Below are 19897 nucleotides of genomic sequence, written 5' to 3'. Positions count from 1 at the left end.
AAACGTAATGAGATAGATACTTGGAAGGACCTAAAACAATTATAGAAACTAAAATAGGCACCAATCTCCATCCAATAGTATGCACCATACATCAATCTGTTCGGACTATTTTGACCTGATCTCCTGTAGTCTATGTTGCATGAATTTAACACTGGGTAATGGACAATTGCAATTTTCTGTCGTAGAAGATTGCTAGTTCGTCATAGCTTCCAACATGTTACCATGAACACAAAGAAGAAACATAATTTGATAATCTACAGTTCCCGAAGGCTATTCAAGGTAATTAGGTAAGTGCTACTTATGATGGTCATTTACACAACATACATGTTAATCTCATGGCCAGTGTCCTCTGTTCTGACAGTAAGATGTGAAAGTTTACTGAAAGTTCGTTTCTAACTCAAGAACATTTAGCAACACACATATGTGAACAGACAAGAAATGGAGAGAAGTCCTCAAGCTAACTCATGAAGACTTAAAAGATCAGGGGTACTGCAAAAGGGCCACTAAGTAGAGGTACTGCAAAAGGCGTACTAAGAAGTAACTATTTGGATCACTGAGGCTTGAGCACAGTAAATTACAGAAAAGGGCCACTAAGAAGTAGAGATACTGCAAAAGGGCAACTAAGAAGTAACTATTTGGATCTTCGAGGATTAAGAACAGTAAATTACAGAAAAGGGCCACTAAGAAGTAGAGATACTGCAAAAGGGCTACTAAGAAGTAACTATTTGGATCTTCGAGGATTGAGAACAGCAAATTACAGAAATGGGCCACTAAGAAGTAGAGATACTGCAAAAGGCCTACTAAGAAGTAACTATTTGGATCTTTGAGGTTTGAGCACAGTAAATTACAGAAAAGGGCTACTAAGTAGAGGTACCGCAAAAGGGCCACTAAGAAGTAACTATTTGGATCATTGAGGCTTGGGCACAATAAATTATATGGAAGGCACATAATTTAGAAGAACGTGTGTAACCAATTGAGCATGCCATGACAAGTAGTATCAAGATGGCATGCCTAATGACAAACCCAGGATGGAGTTCCCATGAATTCCAATGCGCCGGCCAGTGGCAGAGTATATGGACACCAAAAGTTACCATGCCATGGGAAACTTGTATGTCACAAGTTGCACGTGTTGATTCCATCTTTGCAATCCCTGGTCAGGTTGTTGAATGTTTCCACCTTTGCCTTCGACCTATAGAACACCTCGGTGTCGACAATGACCTTCATGTACGCATCAAACGGCACCGGCTTCCCACCAGTGATCGTGGTCGTCTCGTTGTACCATTCACTCGTATTCGACCAAAGCTCCTTGTAATCATCAAGCAGGTGCACATGGTAGTGCGACCTGAGCTTATCGAAGTAGTAATAGAAGGGCTCGTTGGTCGCAATGTAGAGGTTCCGCCACTCCTTGATAAGCTTGGTGACCTTGCCTACGATCGCATCAGGCGACGTGTCGGCATCCAAGTTGGGATACATCTTCTTGTTCTGCGCCTTCCATCCCCGGACAACATGCAAGCCATCGTAATCCCAGTCCATCCTGCCGGCGATCTCGGTCACGATGTTCATCAGCCTCTTGGACTTCCAAATGGCGTACCAGGGCCTCTGGATGACCTTGGCAGCCCGGCCCTCGCAGACCCTGTACCAGTAGTTCTCGGGCTCCTTCCCCTCGAACTGCCTCCAGATGATGCTGCTCCTGTCCTTCTTGAGCTGCATCGGGGTGACTTTGTAGGTGGGCACCTTGCGCACGGTCATCCGGCCCGGCCCCTTCTTCTTCTTGTCCCAGCGGTGCCAGTCCTTGAGGAAGTCCCCTTCCTCCACCAGCGGCACCGACTCCTTGAGGTGCTCGAAATCGAAGTAGAACCTGAAATCCTTGCCGTTGACGTCCTTGCCGTCCTCGGTGTGCGCCCCGGAGAGGCACATGGTGAGGTCCATGACGAAGGTCCGGTTCAGGTAGTTGGCCTCGCCGAGGCCGCAGAGGAAGCTCCAGATGAACTGGTTCATGCTCTTGCAGTGGTCCCCGCCTCGCATGTAGTAGAGGTACTTCCCCTTGCGGAACTCCGCCGCGGACCCGACGATGGGGATGGTGTCGTTGATCTCCGCGTCCACCGCCGGTGGGGCTGCCGCGAGACGCGGTTTCTTGTTGCGGCGCGTTGGCGGGCGGGCGGCGTTCTTGCCCGAGCGGAACTTGCCGACGCTCGTGATGTCGAGCGCGCAGCCTTCGCCTGGGGCGAGGTCGAAGCGGCGGTAGTCCCGGTACCGGCGCCAGGACTTCTCGCGGCGGTTGCGGAAGCGCCAGGCGACGTCGCATTGGGTGGGGGTGGGGCCTGGGACGGGCGCCTCGTAGCTGAGGAAGACGATGGACTTGCGGAAGAATGCCTTGGCGTTGAAGGCCCTGACGGCGGCGAGGACTCGCGGGTCGGAGCAGTTGAGCGGCGCGTCCGGGTCGCAGGTGGTGGCGGGGGTGGTTGAGGTGGGTTGGTCGTCGGCGGTGTCGCGCTGGGCGGCGGCGGCGGCGGAGGGGGAGGCGGAGGGGGAGGTGGAGGGGAAGTCCTCGCCGGTGGGGAGGAGCGAGTCGTCGGGGTGGAGGAAGGTGGAGTTGGGGAGGACGCGCGAGAGGGAGGTGGTGATGGCGGCGGAGGACTGCAGCCAGGGGTCGGGCGGCTGGTAGGTGACGGCGACGACGGTGACGACGAGGACGGCGAGCACGAAGAAGGAGAAGCAGACGTTGCTGGCCGCCTTGATGATGGACTGCGAGACGGGCACCTCGCCGACCGCGGAGGAGGAGGGGCCGGAGCGGCGGCGGGAGGAGTCGGAGTCGCGGAAGAGGGGGGAGTCTTCGTCGTGGGGGTGGTCGTCGTCCTGGTCGGAGGACGGCATGGCTGGATGGATCTGGGAGCGAGATTTGGAGTGAGGCTGCGGGAGGGGAGGTGGGTGAGATGTTTGGGGGAGGGAAAGAGAGAGAGAGAGAGGAGGTGAATGCGGTGGAGTGGCAGTGTCGTGCTAAGCTGTCCTTGCGTGTGTGTGTCGGCGCCGGTCGCCGGAGGAGTATTTTTTTCAGGGGGAAGAAAGGAGATCGCGCTTGCTTTTTTTTTAGGAGGAAGAAAGGAGATCACGCGCCGCGCACCGCGCTAATCAGTCGATCTACGGAATCTCACGGTATGATTGCTGCACTCCCATGGAGCTCTCACAGCGCTTTGGATTTTCGGCCGTCCGATCGAGCTGACGTGGCGCGATCTCAGCCGTTGTTCCGTTCAGGGCGCTGAGGCCCTCCCACGGACCCACTTTTTATCCATGGGTCACTAAAAGCCCGCCCGGCCTGGTCGTGACAAAATCAGGCCAAACCCTACCCATCCTCGCAGACGGTGGCCGCCTCGACTCCCACAACCTCCTCTCCCTCCACGCCCCCATAACCGCGCGCGGTCTCGCGCGCCTTTCCTCCCTCGCGGCGCCGCCGATCCCTGCTCCGGCTCCTCCCCGGCGCGGGCGACCTCCCGGCGAGCGCCGCCGACGCGGGCAAGGGGCGACGCGACCGGTCCTCGTAGGGGCGGCGTGGGGGCAGCCGAGGGCGACCTCCACGAGCCATCGAGCGCGCGGGAGGGCGCCACCAGGCCGTCGATGTGCTCTCTCGCGCTCCCGAGCACCTCCGAGCTCGTCGGGCGGAGAGGGCTGGCCGGAGCTCCGCCTCGACGGCGATGGCGGACAACAACGGAGATGGAGCGGCCCGCGAAGGCGCGGCGCAGCGCCTCGACGTACCGCCTTCCGCGTCGAGCTTCACCTTGATCTTACCCCGTCATCCTCACCGGGAGCAGCGCCGCCTCCGCTTCGTGCGGCCATCCTTCAAGCTCATCCCTTTCACCCTCTCCCTCAAGACCGCCAAGGTCATCCTCGACCAGCACAAGCCGGTAAGGGCACTCGTAGCCTCCTGCGTAATTTTTCCGTTGTTGATTTGTCTCCTCCCTCTCCTATCCACTCCCCATAATTTCTCAGATTTGCTTGTGTAGATGTTTTGTATCTATGCATATAAGGTATTTGAGGAAAATCCAAACACCTGCAGTGTACGATTGGTTCGTTTTTATGCCATATTGTATACTGTGAGAGATTATCACTGTCATCATCGCCCCAGCTTCTACAAACAGGAGCTCCTCAACGCCTCTCTTAGTCTTTGATACCATGGCTCGACATGACTTTTGCATATGCAAGTTACATACTCTCCTGATAAGTTTTTAGCTCCATTCTTTCTCACATGTCATGAATCCAGATTGGTAATTTGGGCGTTTTGTTGTGCATGCTATTTGTTCGAAGTTCCTAATTGTTTGATCCAAGTGGACCTTTTCCATTTGCATTTGAGAGCTTCATTCTTCTCTGAAATTTGTTGCAAGTATCATTTACATCATGTCCCATACAGTTTTATTGTACTGCTTAATGTGCTGGAAAGTTTGGCTCGTGAAATATATTTAGTAGTCATATTTTCTGTGTACAGATGAATCTCTCTCCTTTGAAGATGGCTATGAAGAAAAGAACTAATCAGTTGTAGGATGGTTACATTACCACATGGGAGAGAATATGTTTGTTGTTGTGATGTGCGCAAGTCCAGCGTTAATTTATGATTAGGGTGAGTTCCATCTTTTCAATGCTTGTCATCTCTGAAATTACATACAATTTGTTCCCTAATACGGAATATCTGTACAAATTTAGAAAGCGGCTGACATACGGTTTCTTTACGGGTGTTTACATAAGATTATCCATGCAACTTTGAGGACTGTTTACCTTTTGCGAGATCAATTTATATTTGTTAAAGTTTTAGATCTAATTTTATTGTTAATTCTCTCTGCTATATGGCAGGTATACATGCATGATCTATTTAGAAAAAATGGTTATTAGCTTGGCCACCGAGGCCATGCTGCTGTTGCGCTCTATCTTCGTCCATCCACTCGAGAAAGGGATGGTGGCCGTCGTTAGGGAGCGGAAGGATCCGGGAGGTGGGCTGTGGGTGCGGTGTGCAGGAGGCTGATCTATGCATGGTGCTCGCGGGACAGCACCTGTCCCTCGCAGCCGACATGCTCCTCGTTCTCCTCTCGCTCCATCTCCGAGCCTCCTATTCCGACGCTCTGCACATCTTGTGAGTGGCTGCCTCCCTTCTCCGGCCGTGCATCCACTTTTCTTTATAGACATATTCTGCGGTTCCTTTTCATGATTATGATACTCGGTGATCTTCCGGTCTCTTGGTTTCCTTGTTGGTTGTAGTTACATAATGTGAATTTAATGATAAACTTTCATGAGCAAGAATATGTTCGATGGAGATTATCTCATTTAGTCTCGATTGCACTTGAGTGTGAAATTGAGCACTTACATCAGTTAAGTTGTTTAGTAAGAAATGTAGTTGATTCCCTTGCAGCCAAATACTTATTCCAGTAAATGATGCCTGGAACTTTTTTGAGTCACTGCCACTGTTAATGGTTTACTGAAATAATTCATCCATGTGTTCTTGGTTTAGATTGTGCTAGGAATTATTCAGAATTATTTACTGTCATACACATGCGTTGATAGCTGTCTTCGAGCAACTCAACCTACACACCAAAGTGAGCCCCTCACTCTGCAGTTTTTTCTTCACATCTTGCAGAGTCCATGGCCTCTGCCCTTAATATGTGCAACCTAAGGGAAGATAATAAGTACACAAATGATCTGCAATAATTATGAATCGGCATCTAGAGTTTTGTAGGTGCTGATTGTGCTAACTATTCACTATATTACTTCTTACTTGAATCAGTTTGGCAGTGGGAGATTGTGACTAAATCTTGCTCATTGAGCAGGTAAAGGTGTGACCTTTCATACTTTGAATCATAGTGCAAACTCGAAATTTTCTATTCAGTTAAAGAACTTCATTTAGGCAACTTGCTTTGAGAGGCTCACCATGTTGTAAGTTTCTGAATGTGATCCTTGTTAATTTTCTGCCACTAGAGATGTCACTGTTCTCATGTCTTGTGCCGCATTCTAGCTGGCTGCAACTTTCATGGCCTTCTCCATGCTTGTGCACTGCAGCAGGTCTAAAACATTCATTTTACTCATTAGTGGAAAACGATGACAACAACTTACCGGGAGGCCCTGGTCTTTTAATGTTTGTATGCTGTTCATAGCAAGGGAGCTGTTGGAGCAGCTTGGAGCAGAAATTACACCACAAGGGATATCAAGGTGCTTATGGGTTTATTAATTCACTAAATATACATTATCTCTTCTTGATGGTAAGTGCACAGCCTGCAGTCTGTGTTGCAACTAACGTCTGTGAAGGATCCATAGTTTTAGAAAGAAACACAGCTGGTATATTACAATATCCCAACCATCCAAGTTGTAGGCTAATATGAAATAGTCGTATCTTAACCTTATCTATGGCTTTCAATTTTGTTAGCATGTCCATCCTAGAAACCAAATAATTAAATGTGCTACAGCATCTGTATCAGTATCATCATCCTTTTTTTACATCAAGGTGAAGTCTGCAATTGGTAAAGGATTAATGATTGCTATGTAGAAGAATATGATCATGGAATTCTGTACTGCTGATCTTGGTTTCTATTTTTCTTGGAAGCAAACGAGAAGAGACATTTGGAATGATTCTACGTACAAAAGAACTTCTGCCTTTCTTGTGTTTAATTTCCCACATTTCCAGTACTTTGTCTCTCCGGCTCAGTCGTTAGATGGTCTCAGATGTTGTTTTATTTCTGAACTCTTAAACTTCCTTTCATGAAGGCGTAAAGTACGCCGCTCTACCAAGTGCCAGCTTGAGATAATCCTGCAATTTTGACTAAATTGACGACTGACTGATGCTCAATTCTATAAGGTCAATATTTCCTTCTTCCTCTTACCAACAATTCCTAGACATCCAAATGCCAGTTCAGTTTTGGAATTTACCCTCCTTTGGTCTATTCTGCAGCTTTTAGCTGAGTACATTAGTTAGTCAGGCCAATTATACTTCGGTATTAGATGGCCTATTAATCTGACATACTTTTTTATGCTAATTCTATTCTATGTCTTCCTTTTTCTTTGCGGTATACGGGGTTCCTCTGTATGGTATACACTTGATTCTTTTAACAAATATAATTGGTGTCATTATCCTATATGTAGAGACCACTATAGTGCTGACATGTTGGTGGCTCCTTGCTAAATAAAAGTCCGAGCTACTTTTCTTTAGAAACTGAGTTATCACTGCATTTTTTCCCAATTTGGACGTGCATTAAAATTAAATCCATCTCTCATGCATATCAATTGTGATCTTACGAGTTCTATCGTTCTTTGTTTAAAGGTTGGATTTTCCCGATATGAAAATCAGTTTTGGTTTTTCTTGGTTATGAGGTAAAAGTTTCTACCGGTAAGATGAAAAGTAAATCGGTCGAGCATATCAATTTACATCAACCCGATAACACTTCGGTATCTTGCCAATGCTTATAGGATTTGTCCGCGGCCTTGGTGATCTTGTCCAGCGAACCGGGTTACTTTGGGCAAAAGGCTACAATTGGGATTACTTAGTATATTTATCATTCTTCGGTATTCTCCTTTGTTTTTAGAAATGCTTTGTGATTTTGATTATTCTTGTGCCATGATCTAAATAAGTTACGGTTTCGCTCTCTGCCTTTTTCTAGGATAGGAAAACTACAGAGATGGTCATGCTCTCAATCCTTTTTTTTATTTGCTTGATTTTTTTGTTTCTCAGTTTGAGTGTGTGCTCATTACATAGATCTCTCAGAAGCATATCACATTGTTTCTCCGCTCGCACTAGGGAATGATAAACCGCCCGGGCTGTATTTCTTCTTTGTTTGGATCGTCCTATTATTTCAATTTAAAGAGTGCTTGAGTAGGTCCACTAATTCTTTTATATGGTAGGTGTTGGTTTTCAGTATTCTGTGGGATTGAAACATTTCACTATGTCAAATTTTGGAAGCAATTTGAATATCAGCAAGATTATCTAACAATCTTGTGTGGATTTGGTTCATTGCGGATTTCAAAACCACTACTTCATCCTCTCGTTCTCTCCGATTTAATTCGGGTAAATGGCTATTATAAGCTTTCTCTATTTCACCGCCACTCCCTTCATTTTGGAGAGTTGTTATAAATAATCACATACTAACTCTCGGAGATGCCACATAAGTAGGTACATATCCCGAGTTTATATATGGTCCAGAACCTATGTATCAAGGTGCTGGTACTTGTGTATAAGTACTGCATCTTATATTCCTGCTTTTGCTTTTATCAAGCAGATCCGGATGATCTGTCCTGTTAGTCCACTTATTATGATCTTAAAATTTGAATTTTGAACTGACACTTCCCTTTAATATCTTTGTACAACTTATAAGAACAAAAATTGATGTGTCAAAACACCTGAGTAGTGCAGATTAACCAAGATGATATGAGTTGTTGAATAATAGCATAATTACACAGGTTTTAGTGGCTTCATCGTGATCTATATTGTCTCTGGTTACTTTCCCGATGAATGGAATCGATGAATAGTTAATGGTTTTGATGATCTGTTAATCGAAAGGATGAAATTTAAGAGGGATATAGCTGACCACTTCAGGGCATATTGTTCTATGTATCTTCACTGATACAACTTCTTCTGGAGATAATATAAATTTTAAAAGGCTAAAAAATAGGAATATACTTTTCAAAAAAAGACAGGAATATAGCCCGTCTACATATATTTCCCCATGTCTGGATAAATATTTGTTATGCGGATGATTTAATTTTTGTAAAGCGCAACTTAAAGCAGAAATAAGCATATACTGACCAAGCTGTCAATGTCATTCATAGCTTACATGCTTATAGCAATAATGCAGCACTCGTGCCTATGTTGTTTGATTCATATATTGAATGTAGTATGAAACAATACTGTCTTAGGGGTATCGAGTGAGCCTTCACCTGGTGGCACCATGCTTCTTCTCAAGCTCCTTGACTGGAATATCGAGTGAGCCTTCACCTGATAGCAGCATGCATATTCTCAATCTCCTTGACTATTGCAGTTTGGTGTTGCAGGGACCATGAGTTTTCCCCTGATCATTTAATGTAAATACTTTATTTGTTGTAATAAAAAACGATCTTAGAGGAATTTTTTATATGATTAGAGGAATTATTTCTGGTAAGAAGAAGCTTCATGTCATGTAACATATTTTGTTGTGTTGATCAGCCGTGTGAGTGTTTTGAGGACACAGCTAGAATGCGTAAAAGCATAATGTATGAAAATTTATATTTCTGTCGCATTTAGCATTTTCCCTTTTTTGTGTGACTAGAAAGGATGGAAGTAGTTGTTATTTCTCACTTCAAAATATGCATTTTATTGTGTTGTTTTGATTCATTTATTTTTTGTTTGCAAAGTTCGCCCCCAAACGAGTGGCCACACTCCAAAGAAGCAGCCTTGATTATTTTCCTGCTTCTCTATTTTCCCTTTTTTTTTACCAACAATTCTCCATGCGAGAGACAATGTAGTAACAATGGTGGTAAGTATTCCAACCATTTTGTTCAAACTGTAACCGAGACTGCTTGCTTACCTTTGATTTCTATAAATATTTATTAATACACGTAACCGAGACTGCTTGCTTACCTTTGATTTCTATAAATATTTATTAATACACTGTCTCACAAGCCATTAACCACCTAATTTTTATTGTTGTTATATAAACCATAAATGTGTGTGAATTTTACGGGATGGTGCGCCAAGGCGCACCTCTAAATCTAGTCTAAAGTGTAAACGTTGCCCCCTCACGGAGCACTCCCAGGCTATCCACGTTATGCACGTACCAAGGAAAGATCGGGCACTCCCCTCGCTCCTCTTCCACCGATTGGCCCACGCGTCCGAATATGGTTGGCTCAAAACGAGAGAAAAAGGCAGTGGGTCTCCTCCCGGTCGTCTCCCCTAATCCCCTCTCCTCTCCCCCAATCGCTCGACATCCTCCACCAAATCCAGCCGTGCCGCCGCCAGGGGGTCTTGCGCTCGGCCGTCCTCCACAGCTAGCGGCCGCCACGCCGAGCGAACAACAAAAGGGCGCCACGGGGCGAGCTTCGGGAGCTCCATGGTCGCGGCGCCCTCGCCGCGCCGCACAAACCGTCCGCCTCGCCCACCCGCAACCTGGCTCCGGTCGTGGGGAGAGGGCCATCCCGAGGAGACGACGGCAACCGCGACCTCTCTAGCACGTCCATCCTCAATGGCCCAGGCAGTAGCTCCTTGTTTCTCCTCTTCCTCTCTCACCTCCTCCCCATCGATTTTAGTGCTTGATCTGTTTTGCATCTACAAAGGGATGTGGTCTTGAGCACATACATGAGCCTGATTGATTTGATTTTCTTTGGATATGCTTTGTCTGGCTTCATGATGTTCTTGCTTGCCAGGTGTTTGTTGAATTGTCTACATGTGCTAATATGTTTTATGTGGTTATGGCGCAAGTTGTGTGTTCCATCTAGCTAAGATTTATCTATCTAATGTTTATGCTCCATCCAAATATTTGCAATTTTGCAATTACGGCACAAGCATTAAGAAGAGAGATTTCATATGAGTTTCTGTTCCATATACTTCTATCTAACTGTACCTAATTTTAGTTGTTGGGTGTTCAGTCTTCTATACAGCTGTGCTAAATAGAATGGCATAAGAGAAGCCCATATTTTAGATTTAAAGTGAAAAGGCTTCATCTCTCGTGTCTATATCAGATGATGCAAGGCGTGTCGGTGTTATTTCTAAATAATATTTCTGGTTTTTGTGTAGGTTTGTGTAGAAACGTCAATTATGTGCTTGCTCGTGGCGTAAATGAACAATGAAAATGCAGTAGGTATCGGTACATTTTACTCCAATTAAAATATTATTCATTGTTTGCTCTCTAATGTGATTTGGTCTTATGGTCAAGTGTGACAATTGGGTGGTACCGCTTTGTCCTTTATAAACATGTGTGTCAGCTAGACAAACTAAAACATGTTTCTTCAGTTTACATCAAATGCATGGATTTGATTATAAGCTTTTACATGATCTGTTTCATAAGAGTCCATGCTGGAGATGGTAGCTTTCTGATGTCGTTTCAAGTCAGAATGTTGCTATTGAGATGTCATGGCTTGGCCTGATTGTCTTTTAATTAATATCAAAATGTTTCTATTAAAATTTGTATTGCCTGCAACTTCGATTTAATAGTCTTTAGAAAATGTCAGCCTGTCCAATTGACACAATAAGCTCATAGTTTAAGGCTTGAGAACGCTGAGTACTACTTCGTCATCATGAGGTTTAGTTGTGGTGCTAGATGCCGAGTATATGACACTCGATTCTATCTTCTGCAGATTAGCGGCTAATAAAAAATGCTCGAGCTTTTATACTATCGATATTGATAGCTCTCCCTGAAGTGACAAAAGGCCAAAGTGATTAAAATTCCAATTTAGGGCTATTGTTTTAGTACCTAAGGTGGATAGTTATGCTCTACAGTGGTGCAGTCAAATGATTCTGGTTCAGGTGAGTGTTCGAATCCCTGAACAATGATGCTCTTGTCCTGCTATGTTTCTAGGTTCTCGTAAGAATTATATGTATATTGTAAGTTTCTAACCATTATAGATGCTTATTTCCATTTAATTTACAGGTTTAATCAACTCCTTTGATATACTTCAGAAATAGCCGAGATTTTGGTTATTGGTCTAATGCTATGATTTGCAATTGGTTCTACTGGTTTCTCTTTTTCGAGGTATATGCAAAGTTTGTTTATCTAGATTCTTCTTAGTTTATGACTACAAGGCCTTCGATGAAAAGGCAAGCTAGCTACACGGAAATTATCAATCTAGGAATTGTTCAATGTGCTCAATAGCTTCTATTTTCTGAAATTTAGCCTGCATCTAAAGATAGCTTGCATGTACATAATACTAACTCTCCTTACGTATTAATTATGCTCTACCCTGCACCTATTTTTGTTCTTGGCATCCAGAATGAGGTGCAAAACATCTCTCATGTCATGTAACAATAGTAGTATAAATAACATATTTTCCCTCTAAAAAATATTGTTATACCAATGTCCGCTCTAAATAAGGTCACTGTTGGTTATACGATTTTAATCTTCAGATTCAAGTCCCATGTTGTTGTCTGTTTTGTGCAGGTTTAGACTTTTTCTATGACATAGTTTCTAAAATTAACTTATAGAACATATTTTGACTATCGTTTGAACCATGTTTCTTCGCAGAAGGCGATTCTTTTCAGTCTTTTCCGATTCATGCTTGTGCTTGCTGGTCACCTGGTCTGTCTGGTAGGTAGCTATCTTTACATTGCGTTGATATTTTCCACCCTGTTTCTTTTTCATGTTTTGTACAGATATTTTGCCACCTGCTGGTTTTAGATAATTAGGGACTGAATATTGAGATTTTGTTTAATGGTATGGGAGGTCAAACTCTGATATAATTTTTCTAGCAACTGTTGTTATTCGTGGACAGAGGGAGTAATGTGCCGAGCAGCCTGACGAGGATGGCCAGCGGCGAGGCGCCCTTGCGCTATACGTCCACGACGGCATCTGCTGCGTAGCTGCAGAGGGGATAGCGGACGGACAATCGGGTGCCCTGAGCTCCACCTACCAGCTCCCCTTTGTGGCAGGCCCGTGGAGAGGAGCACGGGAGGCCGCCGGTCGCTGCCATCCCCGGCTCCACAGGGACCGGCAGCATAGGAGCCTTCCCGAGGTATGCCCCTCCTAACCTCTCACTCCCCCATATCTGCTCTCTCTCCCCCATCTCACCTCCTGCTCTCTCTCTCTCTCTCAAGTGCTTGGTGCGATGACACAGGGGTGGTGCACGATGGGGTTTTGGCATGAACAAACTGCAATTTGGATTCAGTCTGTGTGTGGATTGTTGGATCATTAGGTATTGGGCACCACCACTCTGCAAGCACGAGCTCGTCACTGCTCCTCAATTTCATCCTCGGGAGGCTTCCTCATGCTCAGGGCTCCATCTTTTACCAAGGTAGATCCCAATCTAAACCTTTTTTTACAATAGTCTCCACAGACTTGATGCTCAATGAAGTTAATCTATTTGTTCCTTCGTAGATGGGTTTGTGCTCACCAACGCTTGATGAAATTGCTCAGTGATCCCCTCCCCCAAACTCACTTCAATATTGATCATGCCACTGGTGCGTGCTGAATTGTAGGCCTGCTAAGAGGAAGAGCATGTTGCATGACCATTTCGAGAGGAACAACAACAAGGTTCATAATGGGAGGAAGAGATACGGTAGCATGTGTTTGTCTTTCAGTTACATGTTGTCCTAACTGTAATCTTGGGATTAATTTGTATAAAAATTCTTTCGCTTGCATAATAGATGGGCACGGAACAGTTTTTTACCTTTCTGTGGGTGTAAGTGCTCCATATGGATCTTGAATACATCATACTATGTACAAATTATAGTTGTGCACTTTCAGGTTGGCTATTTGAGTACTTTTAGATCACTGAGCACAGTTGCTGAAAATCTGGAGTGTGATGTCAATTTATGCTTGGAACATTGCTATTTAAGTGGTTCTTTTGTAATATGCACTCTTACCTATTACATCAGTGAACAAAATATGTGACAAGGTAAGAACTTACACTCATGTAAGTGTATGGAAATTTATTTTCCTACAACTATTTGTTTTATCTTCTCCTAATCTGATCATTCATGATGTATATATTATATCCTTGCTTTTATTCTGACATCAGGACAAGTCTCCGGAAACAAGCGATGTCCATCTATTGTAATGGCCAGCCAAGAGACACATGTAAGTTGACGTCGCTCTATTCCCCAGGTAATTACTTTGTTTTTCCATTTTGAGTCATACACAATTCCCCTTGTTGGCAATTTGCCATTATGTTGCATATAGTGGTGATCTTGTGTTTATATTAGCTCCTTCTTTGAGTCATTGTCTCTGGATTCAAAATGGCTATATGTGTAAAAAGGCAGTGGGTCTCCTCCCGGTCGTCTCCCCTAATCCCCTCTCCTCTCCCCCAATCGCTCGACATCCTCCACCAAATCCAGCCGTGCCGCCGCCAGGGGGTCTTGCGCTCGGCCGTCCTCCACAGCTAGCGGCCGCCACGCCGAGCGAACAACAAAAGGGCGCCACGGGGCGAGCTTCGGGAGCTCCATGGTCGCGGCGCCCTCGCCGCGCCGCACAAACCGTCCGCCTCGCCCACCTGCAACCTGACCTGGCTGTGGGGAGAGGGCCATCCCAGGGAGACGACGGCAACCGCGACCTCTCTAGCACGTCCATCCTCAATGGCCCAGGCAGTAGCTCCTTGTTTCTCCTCTTCCTCTCTCACCTCCTCCCCATCAGATTTTAGTGCTTGATCTGTTTTGCATCTACAAAGGGATGTGGTCTTGAGCACATACATGAGCCTGATTGATTTGATTTTCTTTGGATATGCTTTGTCTCGGCTTCATGATGTTCTTGCTTGCCGTGTGTTTGTTGAATTGTCTACATGTGCTAATATGTTTTATGTGGTTATGGCGCAAGTTGTGTGTTCCATCTAGCTAAGATTTATCTATCTAATGTTTATGCTCCATCCAAATATTTGCAATTTTGCAATTACGGCACAAGCATTAAGAAGAGAGATTTCATATGAGTTTCTGTTCCATATACTTCTATCTAACTCGTACCTAATTTTAGTTGTTGGGTGTTCAGTCTTCTATACAAATTGTGCTAAATAGGATGGCATAAGAGAAGCCCATATTTTAGATTTAAAGTGAAAAGGCTTCATCTCTCGTGTCTATATCAGATGATGCAAGGCGTGTCGGTGTTATTTCTAAATAATATTTCTGGTTTTTGTGTAGGTTTGTGTAGAAACGTCAATTATGTGCTTGCCCGTGGCGTAAATGAACAATGAAAATGCAGTAGGTATCAGTACATTTTACTCCAATTAAAATATTATTCATTGTTTGCTCTCTAATGTGATTTGGTCTTATGGTCAAGTGTGACAATTGGGTGGTACCGCTTTGTCCTTTATAAACATGTGTGTCAGCTAGACAAACTAAAACATGTTTCTTCGGCTTTACATCAAATGCATGGATTTGATTATAAGCTTTTACATGATCTGTTTCATAAGAGTCCATGCTGGAGATGGTAGCTTTCTGATGTCGTTTCAAGTCAGAATGTTGCTATTGAGATGTCATGGCTTGGCCTGATTGTCTTTTAATTAATATCAAAATGTTTCTATTAAAATTTGTATTGCCTGCAACTTCGATTTAATAGTCTTTAGAAAATGTCAGCCTGTCCAATTGACACAATAAGCTCATAGTTTAAGGCTTGAGAACTGCAGTACTACTTCTGTCATCATGAGGTTTAGTTGTGGTGCTAGATGCCAGTATATGACACTCGATTCTATCTTCTGCAGATTAGCGGCTAATAAAAAATGCTCGAGCTTTTATACTATCGATATTGATAGCTCTCCCTGAAGTGACAAAAGGCCAAAGTGATTAAAATTCCAATTTAGGGCTATTGCTTTAGTACCTAAGGTGGATAGTTATGCTCTACAGTGGTGCAGTCAAATGATTCTGGTTCAGGTGAGTGTTCGAATCCCTGAACAATGATGCTCTTGTCCTGCTATGTTTCTAGGTTCTCGTAAGAATTATATGTATATTGTAAGTTTCTAACCATTATAGATGCTTATTTCCATTTAATTTACAGGTTTAATCAACTCCTTTGATATACTTCGAAATAGCCGAGATTTTGGTTATTGGTCTAATGCTATGATTTGCAATTGGTTCTACTGGTTTCTCTTTTTCGAGGTATATGCAAAGTTTGTTTATCTAGATTCTTCTTAGTTTATGACTACAAGGCCTTCGATGAAAAGGCAAGCTAGCTACACGGAAATTATCAATCTAGGAATTGTTCAATGTGCTCAATAGCTTCTATTTTCTGAAATTTAGCCTGCATCTAAAGATAGCTTGCATGTACATAATACTAACTCTCCTTACGTATTAATTATGCTCTACCCTGCACCTATTTTTGTTCTTGGCATCCAGAATGAGGTGCAAAACATCTCTCATGTCATGTAACAATAGTAGTATAAATAACATATTTTCCCTCTAAAAAATATTGTTATACCAATGTCCGCTCTAAATAAGGTCACTGTTGGTTATACGATTTTAATCTTCAGATTCAAGTCCCATGTTGTTGTCTCGTTTTGTGCAGGTTTAGACTTTTTCTATGACATAGTTTCTAAAATTAACTTATAGAACATATTTTGACTATCGTTTGAACCATGTTTCTTCGCGAAGGCGATTCTTTTCAGTCTTTTCCGATTCATGCTTGTGCTTGCTGGTCACCCGGTCCGTCCGGTAGGTAGCTATCTTTACATTGCGTTGATATTTTCCACCTCGTTTCTTTTTCATGTTTTGTACGGATATTTTGCCACATGCTGGTTTTAGATAATTAGGGTCCGAATATTGAGATTTTGTTTAATGGTATGGGAGGTCAAACTCGATATAATTCTTCTAGCAACCGTTGTTATTCGTGGACAGAGGGAGTAATGTGCCGAGCAGCACCGACGAGGATGGCCAGCGGCGAGGCGCCCTTGCGCTATACGTCCACGAAGGCATCCGCTGCGTAGCTGCGCAGGGGATAGCGGGACGGACAATCGGGTGCCCCGAGCTCCACCTACCAGCTCCCCTTTGTGGCGAGGCCCGTGGAGAGGGAGCACGGAGGCCGCCGGTCGTCGCCATCCCCGGCTCCACAGGGACCGGCAGCATAGGAGCCTTCCCGAGGTATGCCCCTCCTAACCTCTCACTCCCCCATATCTGCTCTCTCTCCCCCATCTCACCTCCTGCTCTCTCTCTCTCTCTCAAGTGCTTGGTGCGATGACACAGGGGTGGTGCACGATGGGGTTTTGGCATGAACAAACTGCAATTTGGATTCAGTCTGTGTGTGGATTGTTGGATCATTAGGTATTGGGCACCACCACTCTGCAAGCACGAGCTTGTCATTGCTCCTCAATTTCATCCTCGGGAGGCTTCCTCATGCTCAGGGCTCCATCTTTTACCAAGGTAGATCCCAATCTAAACCTTTTTTTACAATAGTCTCCACAGACTTGATGCTCAATGAAGTTAATCTATTTGTTCCTTCGTAGATGGGTTTGTGCTCACCAACGCTTGATGAAATTGCTCAGTGATCCCCTCCCCCAAACTCACTTCAATATTGATCATGCCACTGGTGCGTGCTGAATTGTAGGCCTGCTAAGAGGAAGAGCATGTTGCATGACCATTTCGAGAGGAACAACAACAAGGTTCATAATGGGAGGAAGAGATACGGTAGCATGTGTTTGTCTTTCAGTTACATGTTGTCCTAACTGTAATCTTGGGATTAATTTGTATAAAAATTCTTTCGCTTGCATAATAGATGGGCACGGAACAGTTTTTTACCTTTCTGTGGGTGTAAGTGCTCCATATGGATCTTGAATACATCATACTATGTACAAATTATAGTTGTGCACTTTCAGAGTTGGCTATTTGAGTACTTTTAGATCATCGAGCACGATTGCTTGAAAACTGGAGTGTGATGTCAATTTATGCTTGGAACATTGCTATTTAAGTGGTTCTTTTGTAATATGCACTCTTACCTATTACATAAGTGAACAAAATATGTGACAAGGTAAGAACTTACACTCATGTAAGTGTATGGAAATTTATTTTCCTACAACTATTTGTTTTATCTTCTCCTAATCTGATCATTCATGATGTATATATTATATCCTTGCTTTTATTCTGACATCAGGACAAGTCTCCGGAAACAAGCGATGTCCATCTATTGTAATGGCCAGCCAAGAGACACATGTAAGTTGACGTCGCTCTATTCCCCAGGTAATTCCTTTGTTTTTCCATTTTGAGTCATACACAATTCCCCTTGTTGGCAATTTGCCATTATGTTGCATATAGTGGTGATCTTGTGTTTATATTAGCTCCTTCTTTGAGTCATTGTCTCTGGATTCAAAATGGCTATATGTGTCGTGGGACTTTCCTGGAATGATACGAAAATTGCTTTGTCAAGCTAAAAATATTTTCTTCTGATCACTCAGAACTAGCATGTTAATGCATTTTGGACAACATTGATTTGCAAGGAATTGTTGTTAGACAGTTGATGATAATCCTCCCCCTTCACCACTAAATTCTGCAATTAAAGCTTTTGTTGATCTTATTCTGAAGCCCATTAAAAATGGTTTAAAGATGTTGCCACACCGGTTTGTGAGCTTAAACCTTGGATAGGCACATTTATACCTTTTAAGCACTAGCTTATTGTTATACATGCATGCCTTTGTCATTCAGCTGTCTCTATTTACATTCAATAATTGAGTCATTAACCTGGGTTGGACATTCCTGAATAATGCAACCATGCTTGCAAATAAAGGCTGTGGCTGTATATCACAAACTTAGTAGCCTGCGAGAAAGTGTGATTAGTTCTTTATTAGGTGTTTCGCGCGCATTTCTATCGCTTTCCTGCATGGTAGGTGTTGATTGTGTCTGTAGCCTTTGAGGGGCATGAATCTAATTCTTCTGAGATTATCATTTATATTAGATATCTTTGGCCAGGCTTCACGATTGGCAAAATTCAGTCGTCACAAGGTCTATTATACAGCGCATTTTGTAATTCCAATGCAATTATTAGCTCATATGAGTTAGGTTTCTTTCAGTTTAATATTCCAGTTACCATGAAAGAAACAAGTAGCAAAATATACCATGATCCCGAACTATCATACGGACTGAAGTGCGTTCTTGTATTGTGTGGACGATGGAGCTTCACGAGTTAGCGAGTTGCAAGCAAAAGATCCAAAAATAGAGCCTAACCATTAAGGCCCCAGACTGGCTTGTTCCTGACCTAAAAGTACTCTCCATTCCCAGTATGTTCTCTTATCTGAAATGGGTGTGGCAAAAACAAATATTAAGAGTCGTTGGCTACTGCCCGTGGGCTTATCAAATTGCCATTTGTAGAATTGCACCACTCCCTTTGTAGCCCCTAATAATTAGATTGTATTCATATTTGACTTCTTGCAGGCCGCTGCCAGCTGAAACAGGGGATACTCCTCCTTCTTTTTGCATCTCTCAAGTATTTCAGTATTCTTTTATTGATCTAAGACAATTTCATATGTGATTGGGGCTATTTTTTCTTGCTGTGAGAGATGTCTTCATTCTATCCTATTCATTGGTAGTAACCATGGATACTTCCAAAAAAAAACTATTTGTTTGAAGTCATGATTTTAATGAATCACACATACACCCTAGCACATGTTCCTCGATGTTGAGGGCTATCCTTCAAGTGCAGCCGTTTTTTCTAGCATTTCATACTGGTTGTCTCGCGTTTCTAATAAGTTGTTTAACTGTTGGGAGGTTGTATGTGTATAAAAAAAATGGAGTGGTTTAGATCCATCTTAACCTGATCATTAATCATCATGAAGTCTTTATATTTTCTATTAAATCAAATAAAACTCGAATTTGGGTCTAGAATAATATTGTGTATCTTAGCAATTTTGGTGGACAAAACCACACGATGACACAGTCTAGAACAATCTTATTAACCTGCAAGGCTTGAGCTTTACACTTAAACATGGAGATGATGTCCTGGAATCATTTGGAGAGAACAAGGAAGAGTTACTTCTCTTGGATATAGTCATGGTTTTATTGTAGCAAAATATGAGTTAATCTTCTATTCTTTTTGTTTTCTTTCATTTGCATTGTATCTAATTGTTGGTTAATTTATCTTTTCATTTGCAGCGGTGTTAGATTTTGGTGGCGCAGGTACCAAATTAGGTTTACGTTTCTTGTGTGATGTAACCTCTAAATATCGTGTTTGCGGCAATGCCAAACTTATGTAGATGATGATTTTGTTGTTCCTTGCGCTTATTGTTCTTGACATAGCCATCGAGTGCTTGCTACTGTAATATATTCCTCTATTTTCTTGGTTGT

At 43.4% G+C, this 19897-nt stretch overlaps 2 protein-coding genes and 2 long non-coding RNA genes across 7 annotated transcripts; 3 read left to right on the top strand and 1 right to left on the bottom strand.

The window, feature by feature from the left end:
• Positions 1-368: 368 nt before the first annotated feature.
• On the bottom strand, positions 369-3033 carry LOC124678557. Its single transcript, XM_047214434.1, has one exon. It carries the CDS (start codon positions 2872-2874, stop codon positions 1114-1116), a length of 1761 nt encoding a protein of 586 aa, XP_047070390.1. The 5' UTR covers positions 2875-3033; the 3' UTR covers positions 369-1113.
• A 7731-nt stretch (positions 3034-10764) lies between these two features.
• LOC124669271 lies at positions 10765-13644 on the top strand. 4 transcript variants are annotated; one of them, XM_047205914.1, is made up of 7 exons: positions 10765-10796; positions 11293-11461; positions 11586-11687; positions 12581-12663; positions 12766-12942; positions 13127-13206; positions 13395-13644. In XM_047205914.1, exons 3-7 carry the CDS (start codon positions 11649-11651, stop codon positions 13415-13417), a joined length of 402 nt encoding a protein of 133 aa, XP_047061870.1. In that variant the 5' UTR covers positions 10765-10796; positions 11293-11461; positions 11586-11648; the 3' UTR covers positions 13418-13644. The 4 variants fall into 4 exon arrangements, 1 of the variants encoding a protein (XP_047061870.1); XR_006992096.1 differs by lacking the exons at positions 12581-12663; positions 12766-12942; positions 13127-13206; positions 13395-13644 and adding exons at positions 12177-12239; positions 12424-12574; XR_006992098.1 differs by lacking the exons at positions 12581-12663; positions 12766-12942; positions 13127-13206; positions 13395-13644 and adding exons at positions 12177-12239; positions 12401-12574.
• A 1004-nt stretch (positions 13645-14648) lies between these two features.
• Positions 14649-16106, top strand: LOC124677293. The gene is made up of 3 exons (XR_006994012.1): positions 14649-14840; positions 15337-15505; positions 15630-16106. It is a non-coding gene; the product is annotated as an uncharacterized LOC124677293 (long non-coding RNA).
• Positions 16107-16928: 822 nt separating this feature from the next.
• LOC124669242 lies at positions 16929-17363 on the top strand. Its single transcript, XR_006992085.1, has 2 exons — positions 16929-16987; positions 17071-17363. It is a non-coding gene; the product is annotated as an uncharacterized LOC124669242 (long non-coding RNA).
• The last annotated feature ends 2534 nt before the right edge of the window (positions 17364-19897 follow it).

The sequence above is a fragment of the Lolium rigidum genome, chromosome 7 (genome assembly GCF_022539505.1).
Source record: "Lolium rigidum isolate FL_2022 chromosome 7, APGP_CSIRO_Lrig_0.1, whole genome shotgun sequence".
NCBI classification, from domain to species: Eukaryota; Viridiplantae; Streptophyta; class Magnoliopsida; order Poales; family Poaceae; genus Lolium; species Lolium rigidum.
This window is presented reverse-complemented; position numbering and strand designations above follow the sequence as displayed.

Bases quoted from the DNA above. Each gene is read 5' to 3' on its own strand.
- LOC124678557 (XM_047214434.1), bottom strand. From the start codon at position 2,874: ATGCCGTCCTCCGACCAGGACGACGACCACCCCCACGACGAAGACTCC.
- LOC124669271 (XM_047205914.1), top strand. From the start codon at position 11,649: ATGATTTGCAATTGGTTCTACTGGTTTCTCTTTTTCGAG. The intron at 12,664-12,765 runs GTATGCCCCTCC...GCGATGACACAG, and splicing joins AGCATAGGAGCCTTCCCGAG to GGGTGGTGCACGATGGGGTT. The intron at 12,943-13,126 runs GTAGATCCCAAT...GCTGAATTGTAG, and splicing joins GGGCTCCATCTTTTACCAAG to GCCTGCTAAGAGGAAGAGCA.